Below are 16,308 nucleotides of genomic sequence, written 5' to 3'. Positions count from 1 at the left end.
CCTCGCTAGCGATATCGTCCAGTGTGACAGGCAGCAGCGATCAGGCCCCTGCTGGGAGATTGCTGGTCGGGGAAGAAAGTCCAGAACTTTATTTCGTCGCTGGACTCCCCGCAGACATCGCTGAATCGGCGTGTGTGACACCGATTCAGCGATGTCTTCGCTGGTAACCAGGGTAAACATCGGGTAACTAAGCGCAGGGCCGCGCTTAGTAACCCGATGTTTACCCTGGTTACCATCCTAAAAGTAAAAAAACAAACACTACATACTTACCTACCGCTGTCTGTCCTCCAGCGCTGTGCTCTGCTCTCCTCCTGCTCTGGCTGTGAGCGTCGGTCAGCCGGAAAGCAGAGCGGTGACGTCACCGCTCTGCTTTCTGGCTGCCCGGCGCTCACACCCAGACCAGAGAAGCAGAGCGCCGAGGACAGACAGCGGAAGGTAAGTATGTAGCATTTGTTTTTTTACTTTTTAGGATGGTAACCAGGGTAAACATCGGGTTACTAAGCGCGGCCCTGCGCTTAGTTACCCGATGTTTACCCTGGTTACCGGAGACCTCGGGATCGTTGGTCGCTAGAGAGCTGTCTGTGTGACAGCTCTCCAGAGACCAAACAGCGACGCTGCAGCGATCCGGATCGTTGTCAGTATCGCTGCAGCGTCGCTATGTGTGACGGTACCTTTACTTGTTGAAACAATGAGCCCCTGAGACCCCCCCATGAGGTGAGACACAGATCAGTCTTGTGTGGAATAAAGGTACCGTCACATGTAGCGATGCTGCAGCGATCTAGACAACGATGCCGATCGCTGCAGCATCGCTGTGTGGTCGCTGGAGAGCTGTCACACAGACAGCTCTCCAGCGACCAACTATGCGAAGTCCCCGGGTAACCAGGGTAAACATCGGGTTACTAAGCGCAGGGCCACGCTTAGTAACCCGATGTTTACCCTGGTTACCAGTGTAAATGTAAAAAAAAACAAACACTACATACTTACATTCGGGTGTCTGTCCCCCGGCGCTCTGCTTCCTGTACTGACTGTGAGCGCCAGCTGCCCGTAAAGCAGAGCGGTGACGTCCCCGCTGTGCTTTACGGTCGGCCGGCGCTGACAGTGCAGGGAAGCTGAGGCCGGGGGACAGACACCGGAATGTAAGTATGTAGTGTTTGTTTTTTTTTACATTTACACTGGTAACCAGGGTAAACATCGGGTTACTAAGCGCGGCCCTGCGCTTAGTAACCCGATGTTTACCCTGGTTACCAGTGAAGACATCGCTGAATCGGCTTCACACACGCCGATTCAGCGATGTCTGCGGGAGATCCAGCGACAAAATAAAGTTCTGGCCTTTCTGCTCCGACCAACGATGTCACAGCAGGATCCAGATCGCTGCTGCGTGTCAAACACAACGATATCGCTATCCAGGACGCTGCAACGTCACGGATCGCTAGCGATATCGTTGTTAAATTGTTCAGTGTGAAGGTACCTTAAGGTGAACAGAGCACATCAGAGAGAAGGGGAAGCATATGGACCATTTTTTATCCTCAGTGTGATGGATTGTATATATGGACCTTTCGTGTTTTGCTTAAATAAAGGTCTTGGAATTGTTCACTATTCTCTTGCTCTGTTGATTGTGTGATACCGGAGAAGGAACCCGTGACATATGTGATTTATGAGAAAAGGCTCCATCTCTGCGCAGCATGCTTATAATGTATACAGACTTTGAGTACATGTTAGATCCTGGGTCTCCAGGTTATTTTCCTTGTTGCACATATAATCTGGGCATGACTTCCAAATCCATGCTTTATTTCTGGAGATATGGCAGCCTTTAGTCCTATTAATGTTGCATGCTGTCCTTCCTGATATATCCACTGATTTTCTGTATATTGTCCCCCTCATATGTTTGCAGGATCGGGTTATACCCACTGAGCGCTTTTTTATATTACCTAAGATGGTGGATAGCACTAGCCTGAGTGGATTACCAGGAGCCTTACTATATATATTTTATCAGGTGTCAATAATTATTCGGGGAGTAATTCAGCACATGGCGGTATGGTGAGTGGGGCACTAATAACGCAGCATATGGCAGGCAGTGAGTGGGCACTACTAACGCAGTCATGGTGGGCAGTGAGTGGGCACTAATAACTCAGCACATGGCGGGCAGTGAGTGGGTACTCCTAGTGTGATGCTGCACCTTGCTCTGGAGAACACATCATGGGCCAAGTTTTCAGCCCTGTCTCTCGTCTATTGTATGTAGGTAGTGTGACTTACTGGAGACACAGACCTTGCAGTTTTCTGCACATACACTTATGGCTGCAGGCAGCTTATACTAGACCTGCATATTATATTTTCTTACGATGTATGTGCAGCTGGTGATTAGAGAGCCTGTATGTAACTGCTGTAGAGGAGCAGGCGGCTTCTCCTTTATTGTTACAGCATATAACACAGCATTGCCCATCATCGAATGTATCTGACCTTATGATGGGACATTTTCCAGTATCAACCTGTAATATACAGTGGGGCAAAAAAGTATTTAGTCAGTCAGCAATAGTGCAAGTTCCACCACTTAAAAAGATGAGAGGCGTCTGTAATTTACATCATAGGTAGACCTCAACTATGGGAGACAAACTGAGAAAAAAAATCCAGAAAATCACATTGTCTGTTTTTTTAACATTTTATTTGCATATTATGGTGGAAAATAAGTATTTGGTCAGAAACAAAATTTCATCTCAATACTTTGTAATATATCCTTTGTTGGCAATGACAGAGGTCAAACGTTTTCTGTAAGTCTTCACAAGGTTGCCACACACTGTTGTTGGCATTCCTCCATGCAGATCTCCCCTAGAGCAGTGATGTTTTTGGCTTTTCGCTTGGCAACACGGACTTTCAACTCCCTCCAAAGGTTTTCTATAGGGTTGAGATCTGGAGACTGGCTAGGCCACTCCAGGACCTTGAAATGCTTCTTACGAAGGCACTCCTACGTTGCCCTGGCGGTGTGCTTTGGATCATTGTCATGTTGAAAGACCCAGCCACGTTTCATCTTCAATGCCCTTGCTGATGGAAGGAGGTTTGCACTCAAAATCTCACGATACATGGCCCCATTCATTCTTTCATGTACCCGGATCAGTCGTCCTGGCCCCTTTGCAGAGAAACAGCCCCAAAGCATGATGTTTCCACCACCATGCTTTACAGTAGGTATGGTGTTTGATGGATGCAACTCAGTATTCTTTTTCCTCCAAACACGACAAGTTGTGTTTCTACCAAACAGTTCCAGTTTGGTTTCATCAAACCATAGGACATTCTCCCAAAACTCCTCTGGATCATCCAAATGCTCTCTAGCAAACTTCAGACGGGCCCGGACATGTACTGGCTTAAGCAGTGGGACACATCTGGCACTGCAGGATCTGAGTCCATGGTGGCGTAGTGTGTTACTTATGGTAGGCCTTGTTACATTAGTCCCAGCTCTCTGCAGTTCATTCACTAGGTCCCCCCGCGTGGTTCTGGGATTTTTGCTCACCGTTCTTGTGATCATTCTGACCCCACGGGGTGGGATTTTGCGTGGAGCCCCAGATCGAGGGAGATTATCAGTGGTCTTGTATGTCTTCCATTTTCTAATTATTGCTCCCACTGTTGATTTCTTCACTCCAAGCTGGTTGGCTATTGCACATTCAGTCTTCCCAGCCTGGTGCAGGGCTACAATTTTGTTTCTGGTGTCCTTTGACAGCTCTTTGGTCTTCACCATAGTGGAGTTTGGAGTCAGACTGTTTGAGGGTGTGCACAGGTGTCTTTTTATACTGATAACAAGTTTAAACAGGTGCCATTACTACAGGTAATGAGTGGAGGAAAGAGGAGACTCTTAAAGAAGAAGTTACAGGTCTGTGAGAGCCAGAAATCTTGATTGTTTGTTTCTGACCAAATACTTATTTTCCACCATAATATGCAAAAAAAATGATAAAAAAAAACAGACAATGTGATTTTCTGGATTTTTTTCTCAGTTTGTCTCCCATAGTTGAGGTCTACCTATGATGTAAATTACAGACGCCTCTCATCTTTTTAAATGGTGGAACTTGCACTATTGCTGACTGACTAAATACTTTTTTGCCCCACTGTACCTTGGTTGTAAACTTACATGGTGTTTTCATCTTCACTTATCCCACATCTTGTGCAGTTGGGGGCAGTCCTTGAAGTTGGTTATAATTTGGTCTGGGGGATCCATTGGGATATGGATTCCTCTTTTTAGAATTTAATTTGGTTCTTGATCTGCTGAATTGTAGAGAGGATTTTCAGCAAGGGTTTGTTGAATCCTCAGGAAGTTCAAGTGAACATTGGAACCCTATGGTTGTGGTGCTCCCGAGCTAGGGGGGTAACGGCTGGGAGTAATTGTTGGTACATTTTACGTTCACTTTTGATCTTATGAGCTTCAAAGACTCCTCCCAGCATGTTAAGGTTCTTTATGTTAATGTTCTTTATGCTCTTTATGCTTTGATGTTTTATTGTATGCTGTTTTAATTCTTATATTGTCCCCTTCATATAGTTGCAGGAATGGTGTAAATCCAACGAGTGCTTAATTTTATATTACCTATGATGGTGGATAGCACAGACTGAGTGGATTACCTGGAGCCGGGCAGTTGGGGGGGTCCATGAAGTTGGTTACAAATTGGTCTGGGGGATGCATTGGGATATGGATTCTTCCTTTTGGTATTAAATATGGTTCTGGATCTGGTGAAATGTGGAGGGGAGTTTCGGCAAAGGTTTGTCGGATCCTCAGGAAGTTCAAGTGAACATTGGAACCCTGTGGTTATGGTGCTCCCGAGCTAGTGGGGTAACGGTTTGGGGGGTAACGGCTGGGAGTAATTGTTGGCACATTTTTTGTTCACTTTATGCTTGGTAATCTCCAGATCTTATGAGCTTCAAGGACTTCTCCTAGCTAGCTGAGGTTATTTATGCTTTGTTGGGTTATTGTATGTTTGTTTTAATAAAGGGGTGTATAAAAAAAAAAAAAGCACTTATTTGTGTTTTTTTTAGTGGGTCCTTGAAGCTAAGTATAATTTGGTCAGTAGGGGTAACCATCTCAGGTATGGACCCTCTGATTAGGGGGGGTGTTCATCATAGTATCACCCCTTGTGTGGAGGAGTAAACATCTCGGGTGTGGCCCCTGGCTGGAGGGGTTTACATCATAGTATGACCCCCTGGTATGGAGGGGTAAGCATCTTTGGTATGGCCCCCTGGTGTGGAGGAGTGACCATCACGGTATGGCCCCCTGGTCTGCAGAAGCATTTATATCTTACAAGACCCTGTTAGGGTAAAGTCCCTGTGGTCATGGCAATCATATTCTACATGCCTACAAATTGGGTGTTGGACGAGGTCCTGAATAGTACCTGGACAGGTTATATGCCTGGGGTGTTGGACGAGGTGCCGAATAGTACCTGGACAGGTCATATGCCTGGGGTGTTGGACGAGGTCCTGAATAGCACCTGGACAGGTCATATGCCTGGGGTGTTGGACTACGTCCTGAATAGCACTTGGACAGGTCATATGCCTGGGGTGTTGGACGAGGTCCTGAATAGTACCTGGACATGTTATATGCCTGGGGTGTTGGACGAGGTCCTGAATAGTACCTGGAAAGGTCCAAAAAAAAAAAAAAAAAAAGGTTGTTGTCTGGACAATGCAGTAATCTGGGGCATTAAACTGAAGAGCAATGTACCTAATATGGGTGCCCTGGAGTCAGTGGGAGTGACTAAGGAAAAAGTAATAAAGTGCATCCCGATGCCCTTGAGCCAGTGGGAGCGGCTAAGGGTGAAGAAATCAAGTGCATTAACACGAAGGGCGATGTACCTATTCCCAATGCCTTTGTTCCAGTTGGAGAGGGTTAATGGTATATGTTATCAAGTGTCTGTAAAGCAATTAACAATGGCGTGGCAAGGTTATTAATAATGTCTTTGTAGACTTTTCTGCTATAGGATTATTTCATTTACTATGTCCAAATGTTACAGAAATTATTTAAATTATTTAATGATCGGTTATAATGTCGATATTATATTGTGTATGGCTTTTAATTACTCCTTGTTTATAGTATCTTTCTCTTTATATACACTCATCACTTTTTGGGTAGTAATAGTAAGTGGGTTTAAGAATTGGTTACTGCATCCCAGCTACTGTATGTAATGGTGGTTTCTTGAACTGAAATCTGTGAATTAGTGAGTTATTACAGCTGGCTACAATACATGCGGTATAATAGTTTTTGAGGCATCACAGATGTCATTATACAGGTAGTCAAACTGTGGCTACCCCTTTGTTATGGTTTAGTTTCTGCATTCCCCATTATAGGATCCACATTGCAGGATGTTTAGAGGCTGTTATTTTGCTGTACCGTATTATCGATCATAATTTGGTAGTGTTGCATTGTTAAAATTAATCTGTTGCAGTCCTTGAATTTTGTTCCTTATATGCACAGTCTTTCCATAGCATGCAGAACTGGTTGATGACTTTATTAGGCATGGGTGATGGGGGTCGAGTCCATTCAAGGTGTCAAATGGCCTCGCTGGTGGCGGTTTAGGAGTCAGGTGGAAGTTGCAGACAAGTTATGGTGGACTCATTTTAACTAATAGAGGATGTAAAACCTCATGGTGGTGAGCAGGCTTGGCTTTGGTGGCCAGCCTCAAGGACGTTGTAATGGTAACATCAATCAGGGGCGGGCACAGTGGTTAAGCACAGGAGTGAGGATAATAGGGTCATTGGTGCCCTGAAAGTTTACTGGCTCTGCTTGAATGGCAAGCCAGTGCGTGCCGCCCCTTTATGGCTGTCTGTCCTGGTGCTGTATGTCAGACAGCTGGGGATATCACAGTACTTGTGAATCCCAATGTACTAGCATTCCACCTGACTCCTACTGTGATTATTTAATCCTGTGATTTGAATAAAAGCTGTGGCCATTTTGACAACCAAAATAATGTGTTTTGTGTATTTATTTTAGTACCTAGGTTTACAGTAGTTATGGTGGTTTTAAGAAGGAGTGGGGTCCGTCCCATATCCAAAAGTCATGTCCTTTCAATGGGCATGTCTGTTTTTTGTAAGGCTATGTTCACAACTGTGTTTGGAATTCTGTTTTATCTGTTCTGTTTTATGTACAAACCAGCAGAATTCATGTCCAAAATGAATCTTTTGCATAAATAATGTAAAAGGAAGCAGAGACGCTCCTCTGGCTATTATAGGGTTAGTCTAGATTTTGTTCGATGTACCGTAGGTTTTTCAAACGACAAAGTTCTGAAAGATGCAGGTTTTTTCCATTCTAAAAACGAAGTTTTATTTCTATTTTACCAATGGGAACAAATTCTTGCACTTGATATAGTTTAAAGTCAAATGTCGAATGCACAATGACCGATTTGTATACCGGCTCGCCCCTTAATTTCACTTTATTACTTCAAAGCACTTAATGAACACTACAAAATACTTGCTGCTCCGTGACAGAGATGCATTAACTTAACAGGGCAATGATAGAAATCTCAAATTCCTTTATTCAAGACTGTTCCAAGCCTTAATAATGATGATGTACTGCTGCTTCATTTTCTGGCTTCCTAGCAAGGAAAATCATAATTTAAAACGTCTTTGCAGATGACAAAAATAGCTATTGTGCTCTTATTAAAAGTTATGTGGTATAAATGTGCTGTAATTCATTATGCAGATCAATGGAGGAAACTGACACAGTATAGATATATATAATGGAGAAACCTCTAATACCATGGCACATTCAATGTAAGAAAAGACTTGAATCAATTTCCAGTAATATTACCACTAAAATATTTAAATCTCAAAATGAAAAAAAAAAGTTATTCTATGTTAAAGGCGGCTACCTTTACATTTCCATAATTGCTCTCTTACAAACTTTTGCTGTTGTATTTTAAAGCACCATTCCACATATTTCTTTAATTCCTGGCTGGAGTGGTGCCACTAATGTAAGTTCCCTGCACCTAGGATAATACTTCCCCGCCACCATCTTCATCTTTCATCGGCACCGTCCGGTGGGCCTCCAGCAGTTTGTGACATGCCAGATTGATCCAGTGTTTGCTGGGTGATCTGAAAGTCACAACTCAATGTGAGACAATGAGATCCAGTACTAGGGTCTCATATATTTACACTGACAGCTTATGACCATTACCTCATACTTCCGGTCAGTCAGAAGAAGTAGTTACAGGATGGCGGTGCAGGACCGGAGCGGTGACAGGAAGAGTTGAAGACAGCAGCTGGTAAGTATAAAGCTAAGGTCAGGGAACTTACCGTATATACTTGATTATAAGCTGAGATTTTCAGCCCGCTTTTTTGGGCTGAAAGTAACCCTCTCAGCTTTTACTCAAGTCATACCCATGGGTCGGGAGGGAGAGTGGAGCTGTGTAATCATACTCACCTGCTCCCGGCGTGGTCCCTGCACGTCTGTTCCCCGGTGCCAGCAGCTTCTTCCTGTAGTGAGAGGTCACATGGTACCGCTTATTACAGTAATGAATATGGACTCCCATAGGGGTGGATCTGCATATTCATCACTGTAATGAGGGGTACTATGTGACTGCTCACTACAGGAAGAAGCTGCCGGCGCCGGGAAAAAGACGTGTAGGGACCACGCCAGGAGCAGGTGAGTATAACTCCGTGCGCTATATTCACCTGCTCCCCATTCCACCGTCGGTGCTGCTGCCTCTTCTGCATCCTCTGCACTGATGCTCCGGTCAGAGGGCATGATGACGCGATTAGTACGCGCTGCCCTCTGCTGAACGTCAGTGCAGAGGACGTGGAAGACACAGCGGTGGTCGGCGGTGGAATGGGGAGCAGGTGAATATAGCAAGTGCCGGGGGCCTGAGCGACGAGAGGTGAGTATGTGATTTTTTTATCGCAGAAACAGCATATGGGGCAAATATCTCTATGGAGCATCTTATGGGGCCATGTGCAGCGTTATATGGGGCAAATATTTCTATGGAGCATCCTATGGGGCCATGTGCAGCATTATATGGGGTAAATATCTGTATGTGGCCATGTGCAGCATTATAAGGGGCACATATCTGTATGGGGCCATGTGCAGCATTATATGGGGCAAATATCTGTATGGGGCCATGTGCAGCATTATATGGGGCAAATATCTGTATGGGACCATGTGCAGCATTATATGGGGAAAATATCTGCATGGGGCCATGTGCAGCATTATATGGGGCAAATATCTCTATGGAGCATCTTATGGGGCCATGTGGAGCATTATACGGGGCAAATGTGTCTATGTAGCATCTTATGGGGTCATAATCAATATTTGTGCAGCATTATATGGGGCATATTTTAATATTGAGCATCTAATGGGGCCCATCATAAACTGTATGGAGCATTATATGGGGCTCCTGATTCAACATGTGTAAGTGGGTTTAGAGCTGGCTCAGTGATAGGAAACAAAGGGTGGTTATTAATGGAGTACACTTGGTCTGGGTCGCGGTTAGCAGTGGGGTACCACAGTGGTCAGTATTGGGCACTCTTCTTTTTAACTTATTTATTAATGATCTTGTAGGGGGCATACAGAGTGGAATTTCAATATTTGCAGATGACACTAAACTCTGCAGGGTAATCAATACAGAGGAGGACAATTTTATATTACAGGATGATTTATGTAAACTAGAAGCTTGGGCTGATAAATGGCAAATGAGCTTTAATTGAATAAATGTAAGGTCATGCACTTGGCTAGAAGTAATAAGATGTATAACTATGTACTTAATTCTAAAACTCTGGGCAAAACCGTCAATGAAAAAGACCTGGGAGTATGGGTGGATGACAAACTCACATATAGTGGCCAGTGTCAGGCAGGTGCTACAAAGGCAAATAAAATAATGGGATGCATTAAAAGAAGCATAGATGCTTATGAGGAGAACATAATTTTACCTCTATACAAGTCACTTGCTCGACCACACTTAGAATACTGTGTACAGTTCTGGTCTCCGGTGTATAAGAAAGACATAGCTGAACTAGAGCGGGTGCAGAGAAGAGTGACCAAGGTTATTAGAGGACTGGGGGATCTGCAATACCAAGATAGGCTATTACACTTGGGGCTATTTAGTTTGGAAAAACGAAGGCTAAGGGGTGATCTTATGTTAATGTATAAATATATGAGGGGACAGTACAAAGACCTTTCTGATGAGCTTTTTAATTATAAACCTGAGACAGGGACAAGGGGGCATCCTCTACATCTGGAGGAAAGAAGGTTTAAGCGTAATAACAGACGCGGATTCTTTACTGTAAGAGCAGTGAGACTATGGAACTCTCTGCCGTATGATGTTGTAATGAGTGATTCATTACTTAAATTTAAGAGGGGACTGGATGCCTTTCTTGAAAAGTATAATGTTACAGGGTATATATACTAGATTCCTTGTTAGGGTGTTTGTCCAGGGAACTAGTCTGATTGCCGTATGTGGAGTTGGGAAGGAACTTTTTTCCCCAATGTGGAGTTTACTCTTTGCCACATGGGTTTTTTTTGCCTTCCTCTGGATCAACATGTTAGGGCATGTTAGGTTAGGCTATGGGTTGAACTAGATGGACTTAAAGTCTTCCTTCAACCTTAATAACTATGTAATATGGATATTTAAAAACACTTAAACTACTGATGTCTCAATTAATTTTACTTTTATTGGTATCTATTTTTATTTTTGAAATTTACCAGTAGCTGCTGCATTTTCCAGCCTTGGCTTATACTCGAGTCATTAAGTTTTCCCAGTTTTTTGTGGCAAAATTATGGGGGTTGGCTTATACTCGGTCGGCTTATACTCGAGTATATACGGTAGATTAGTAGCACCACTTCAGCACTTATATAGAAAAAGACTGGAGTGGTGCTTTGACTGTGGAGTTATGTGTAACTCTTATACTCATGTAACACAGGTACTAGGATGCAGTGACACAGACGCGCAGAGCAAAGGTTAAACAATTATTCACTTTATCTAAACAGGAATAACCTCCCCTGCAGGGAGAAAACAAGGGAAATACAGCTAAAGGGCTGAGGGTTAAACAGGGTAACAGTTATTCAGAGTAGCATTCTATTAGTTTCACTTATCATGACTCGGTTGTCCGTTCCCCTCTCAGAGTCCGTTGGCAGTTTGGCTGCCGGCTGAGGCTTCAGGCTTCCCCGCCTAACAAATGGTCCTACTTCTGGCGGCAGCGGGTGGTCATCGATTTTGCCATTAAACTCCAGAGCCGAAGTGTGAAGCTCTGCACTAGTCTCTACTAAGCACATGTCTCTCTGAGCAGCCGCCATCACTTCAATGGCTGCTCTGCAATGCGCTGCCCAGCGTGCGCTCCTATGTGTGCTGGCCGATAAGGGTGATTCTCTCATGCAGCTGCCCTGTCTCTGCCCTTGGGAGCCTTTCCCAACAAACTCCCACTCAGCATGCTCTGACCTGCACGCTCGGCGATGCTCCCCGGGTCCTAACTGCACCTGACCGTTATCACTGCCATGCGGCCTATTGCTGCTCGTGGCGTGATGCAGGTCCTCTCCCACTCAGCCCTCCAACGGGAAGCCCCTCTCTGTTCCCGCGTAAACCTCCTTACACTAGCCTGACTTATCACGCCCTCCTCTCTGCAGGTCATGGGTCTCCTCCGTCCACAATGTTCTTTCCCCCTGCAAAAGGAGGAGCAGCCTCGGCAGTTCCGAACCCGATGCTTCAGCAGCACTTGCAGCCTGGTTCTCCCTTCAGCAGTCACACCTATATCAAGGCGATGGAGATGGGATTTTTTTACACCACTCCAATCAGCTTCAATCTGCAATGATGTCTTTAAATTGGAGCTCTGGAACATAACTTCTTGCTGGAAGATGTAAAGTACATTACCTAAAATATTTCAGCCACACATCAGCAGTATTGCAGGGGGAAATATGTGGGGGCACGAGTGATGGATGTCACGGTACAGGGGGCATTTACAAACTAATCTCCTCAAGTAACGCATTAAAACATAGGACGTGGACAGAAACTAAACTAAATCTCAGGGTGAAAAACAAACTAGCCACGATTTAAGACTCTGAATGAACAAGCTAAAAGTAACTCAGGTTTAGTAATACATAGATGAATGAAAATAAAATTCATAAACAAACTGTAAGCACAACAATATTATAAAAATAAGTTTATTACAGCGGATAATCCAATTTTGATGATGGTGATTAAGAATAGTCTATTATGCAAAGGACATTAGTGACGAGATTAATTACATGAAATACACACCTACACATACAATGGCTTGTGATCTTTTCACCTCTACATGCTCAGCGGAGCTGAAAATGAAGTCTTGTAATTTCTCTGGCTTTTGATGTGTGCTGCATAACATTTTGTGGAGAAATTATTTAGATCTATCATTGTCAGTTGTCTCTCTGTACAATACTTGGTGGCACAATTTTGCTTACACTGCAAGAGTTCTCCGATCTAAACATTTTTAGCAGCACAAAGCAATTACGTTCTTGAAAAGCAGAATAAATTATGAACTGTGTATCAAAATGTTTAACATTCTCTGTGATTTATTTTGTTTCCTTCTTCAGCAACATTATGGGGTTACGCATGGAAAAAATGAGTAATAATCTCTTCTTTGTTTTTTACAGAATAGATTTTTTTCTGTGTATTACATAACAGCGGCTAATCAACTGCGGCAATATTAGTTATCCTTTCATCTATCAGATGAGCGGTTCATATTTATATCGCACGCTATCAGATACACATTTTTATTATAACTCACATCAGGGTGTTTGGTTGTCACTATTTTATTAGTCCTTCATAGTCAGCACTGTTGTTGATGGCTGCTGTACTGCGAACTTACATAAAAACGCATAACATTAGCTAATATTACATACCAGTATTACTGCAATCAGTGGTGTAACTAGAGTCCATTGGGCCCCGCTGCAAATTTTGGACCCACCTCAATGTTGGTCAGATGTATTTGTCCTTATAGCATTCTATATCCTATAAAAACATATGTATTCGCTCCCCCATCTAATAATGTCCCCCCTCCTGGCTGCTTCCTGTAAAAATGTCTGCAATAAAGTCGCTCATCCTGGGCCTCTTCCAGGAATACTGTCCCCAATCCTACCAGTAATAATAATCCCTTAACCTGGGTGCCATGCTATAATAATATCCCCAATCCTGGGCCCCTTCCAGGAATACTGTGCCCAATCCTACCAGTAATAACAATGCCCCATTCTGGGGTCATACTATAACAATATCCCCTATCCTGAGCCCCTTCCAGGAATACTGTGCCTAATCCTACCAGTAATAATAATTCCTCATCCTGGGTGCCATGCTATAATAATATCTCCTATCCTGAGCCCCTTCCAGGAATACTGTGCCTAATCCTACCAGTAATAATAATTCCTCATCCTGGGTGCCATGCTATAATAATATCTCCTATCCTGGGCCCCTTCCAGGAATACTGTGCCCAATCCTACCAGTAATAATAATTCCTCATCCTGGGTGCCATGCTATAATAATATCCCCTATCCTGGTCCCCTTCCAGGAATACTGTCCCCAATACTTCCAGTAATAATAATGCCCCATCCTTAGTGCCATGCTATAACAATATCCCCTGTCCTTGGCCCCTTCCTGTTATAATGTCCCACATTCTGGGCCCTTTCCTGGTATAATGTTCACAATCGTAAGCAACTTCCAGTAATAATGTTTTACCAAGCCCCTTCCACTAATGATGTCCCCTATCCTGGACCCCATCTTATAACAATGTCCCTCATCCTGAGCCCCTTCCATTCTTCTCTAACACATTTAAAAAAAACAAAACAAATGATAATGCCTACTTTCCTCAGCTCCTGCGATGTTCGGAATCCTCCTCTATAGCTGGTGCAGAATCCGGTAGCTGAGTTTGGTGTGCCAATGCAGGCAGCGCATTAAGTCATGGCCATGTGCTGCCCGTCGTAGGTAAGTTGACGTCTACTGCCAGCCTCTAATTGGCCGTCAGCATGTATTGCAGTGCAAGAAGCCAGCAGGTTTTTGTGCCTTAATACATTTCAGTTCTCATTGGTACATCTGCCAAGAACTGGCATGAATCTGTATGATTTTGGTGAGGGCAGAATATATGTTTATGGGCTGTTCATAAGTCCCAGAGGCATGTCTATTTTTATAGCACAGAGCCACCCATCCAAGTCAGGGTTTGTGAAAATCGTGGACTGCACACAGATGCCATCTGTGTGCTTTTAGCATTGTAATGGCTTGGACACCTGTGCCATTTTTCCTCTGTCATGTCAGAAAATTACTGACGGTAAAAATAAACATACCAACCAAGCACTGATAAAAATTCTGGTCCAGCGCACTGATGAAAACCGTCCATCTGAATGAATAACGTTCCATGGCATCAGATGGGAATGAACACTCTGGGCCTGAAGGGCAGTGCATAATAGCAAAATGACAATCCTGGGGTCAAGCACGGCCCGTTTTTACCTGTAGTGCTCCGTTGATATTAATTTTGCTATAACAATGCCAAAAACATAATGAATTGCCTGGCATAGACAATGGAAACGAGTTACCGTACTTACCTTCACAATTTCTTGTGCTATCTGCCTGGTTTTGTTGACATCTAAGACAATTTTTGCATCCCGAACCACTGAGTATAGTGTTCGTCCCTTGCACAAGCTGAAACAAAAATACAGGTAAATTAGATCCAAATGCCCTGAATGCCCACAATAGGATATCTTAACAAGTTATGCCAAATACCCAACTTGGCTGACATATTTAAAACCCTTGTATCTGCTCTTTTCTTGCTAATGAAAATCAAACAAAGATAATTACCTGATATTTTTACAGAGATTTAAAAATATGGTTCAAATAGCAATGATACCCCATGAATACAATAGACGTTAATGCATATATACAATCTCTTATACAGACTTTGAGGGAATCTGTCAGTAAGTTTTTGCTATGTAATCTGAGAGCAGAGAGATGTAGGGGCAGATACCCCGAATGCGAGTGACATATCGCTCATTATGCTGCTTGTTACAATTTCAATAAAATCAAAGTTTTATCAGCAGGATATTATCACTAAAGGACTAGCTGCCTTGTGCGATACAGTCCTCCTGCTCTGTACAACCCTGCTGATTGGCAGTTTTCTGCCTATGCACAGTGTACACAGAAAACTGCCAATCGGTGGTGTGGACGGGGTAATTTAGAGCTCAGCATATAGAGAAGTGCTAGAGAAAACTGTGATTTTATCAAAATGGCAGCATGCAGACCAGTAAGTGATACATTGATGCAATCAGAGTCTGTCACTGAAGCATGCCGCTTTCGTATTACATAACAAACATGCTGACAGATTACATTTAAATCAATTCTTATCACTGTATGCGCTAAAGGCAACTCAAAGCCTGATCAATTCTCTATGGGCAAATCACGGTATACTAATCGCATAAAAAGATAAGATGATAATCATTCCTCATTTACTACTGGTGATAACCTGGACTTTCAGTGGGTTTGAAGTTCTCATTAGTTGTACATCATACGTAGTTCAATGGGACTGGAGAAATCTGTGCTAATTGCTCTGACGGTTCAGGAGCCTTTTAATCATCAGTTAAAAAGAAGTTTTCTAAACAGAGTAAATAAATTCTTTTTGCCTACTTGTCATGAACGTGTGCCCAAGCACAAGCGGCCACTGCCAGCAAATACAGTATAATATGATCGACAATTAATGACAACGATTATTGATTAAAGAGGAAGTGTAACGCAAAGATTAATAATGAGAGAAGAAAATACGGCACTCACCGAGCTGCGTAAAAAAATGACTATTTCCAAAATGAGTGCATATCACAAGAAAGAGTTCCATGGTGTGGGGCTGGGTGACACTATACTCCGTCTGATGAAGCGCAAGACAACCGTCACCCAGCCCCACACCATGGAGCTCTCCCCTGTAACCACCGCTGCTTTTTCCTCTTACCCCTGGCAGATCTTTTTTCCCCACTCATGTTAGTGTTTGGTGCCTACTCCTATTTTGTGTACTAACATAAAGACATTGTTCAGCTATTTAAAAAAAAAAAACACCTACAAAACTATAAAATAATAAATATTATCTAACAGATCCCCCACAGCTGATGTTCTTATACTTCCCCCTATCCCTCACCAGTCTCTGTTCTTTGTGAACATCTGACCGCTGCAGCCAATCACCGGCTGCTCCAATGATCAGTTGACTAGACAGAGGTAACCGCTGTGGCTAGTGATTGGCTGGAGTGCTCCCATATCTGTGCTGGGACAGGACAGGAAGTACAGAGACCGCCAGAAGGATCAGACTGGATGCAGAGGGGGACCAGTAAGGCGGGCACACATCATTATAGATTGACTACCCCTG

General features: G+C 43.5%; 1 protein-coding gene across 1 annotated transcript in view; it reads right to left on the bottom strand.

Moving 5' to 3' along the window:
• The window catches only part of KSR2 (kinase suppressor of ras 2), an 869,756-nt gene that overhangs the window by 165,533 nt on the left and 687,915 nt on the right, over positions 1 to 16,308 (bottom strand). Inside the window, exon 15 of the mRNA XM_069754628.1 lies at positions 14,510 to 14,606. Coding sequence (XP_069610729.1) covers positions 14,510 to 14,606 — 97 coding nt within the window. The remainder of the gene's footprint in view (positions 1 to 14,509; positions 14,607 to 16,308) is intronic.

The sequence above is a fragment of the Ranitomeya imitator genome, chromosome 1 (genome assembly GCF_032444005.1).
Source record: "Ranitomeya imitator isolate aRanImi1 chromosome 1, aRanImi1.pri, whole genome shotgun sequence".
Lineage (NCBI taxonomy): Eukaryota > Metazoa > Chordata > Amphibia > Anura > Dendrobatidae > Ranitomeya > Ranitomeya imitator.
Note: the sequence above shows the minus strand (reverse complement) of the source record. Positions and strands in the feature narration are given on the sequence as shown.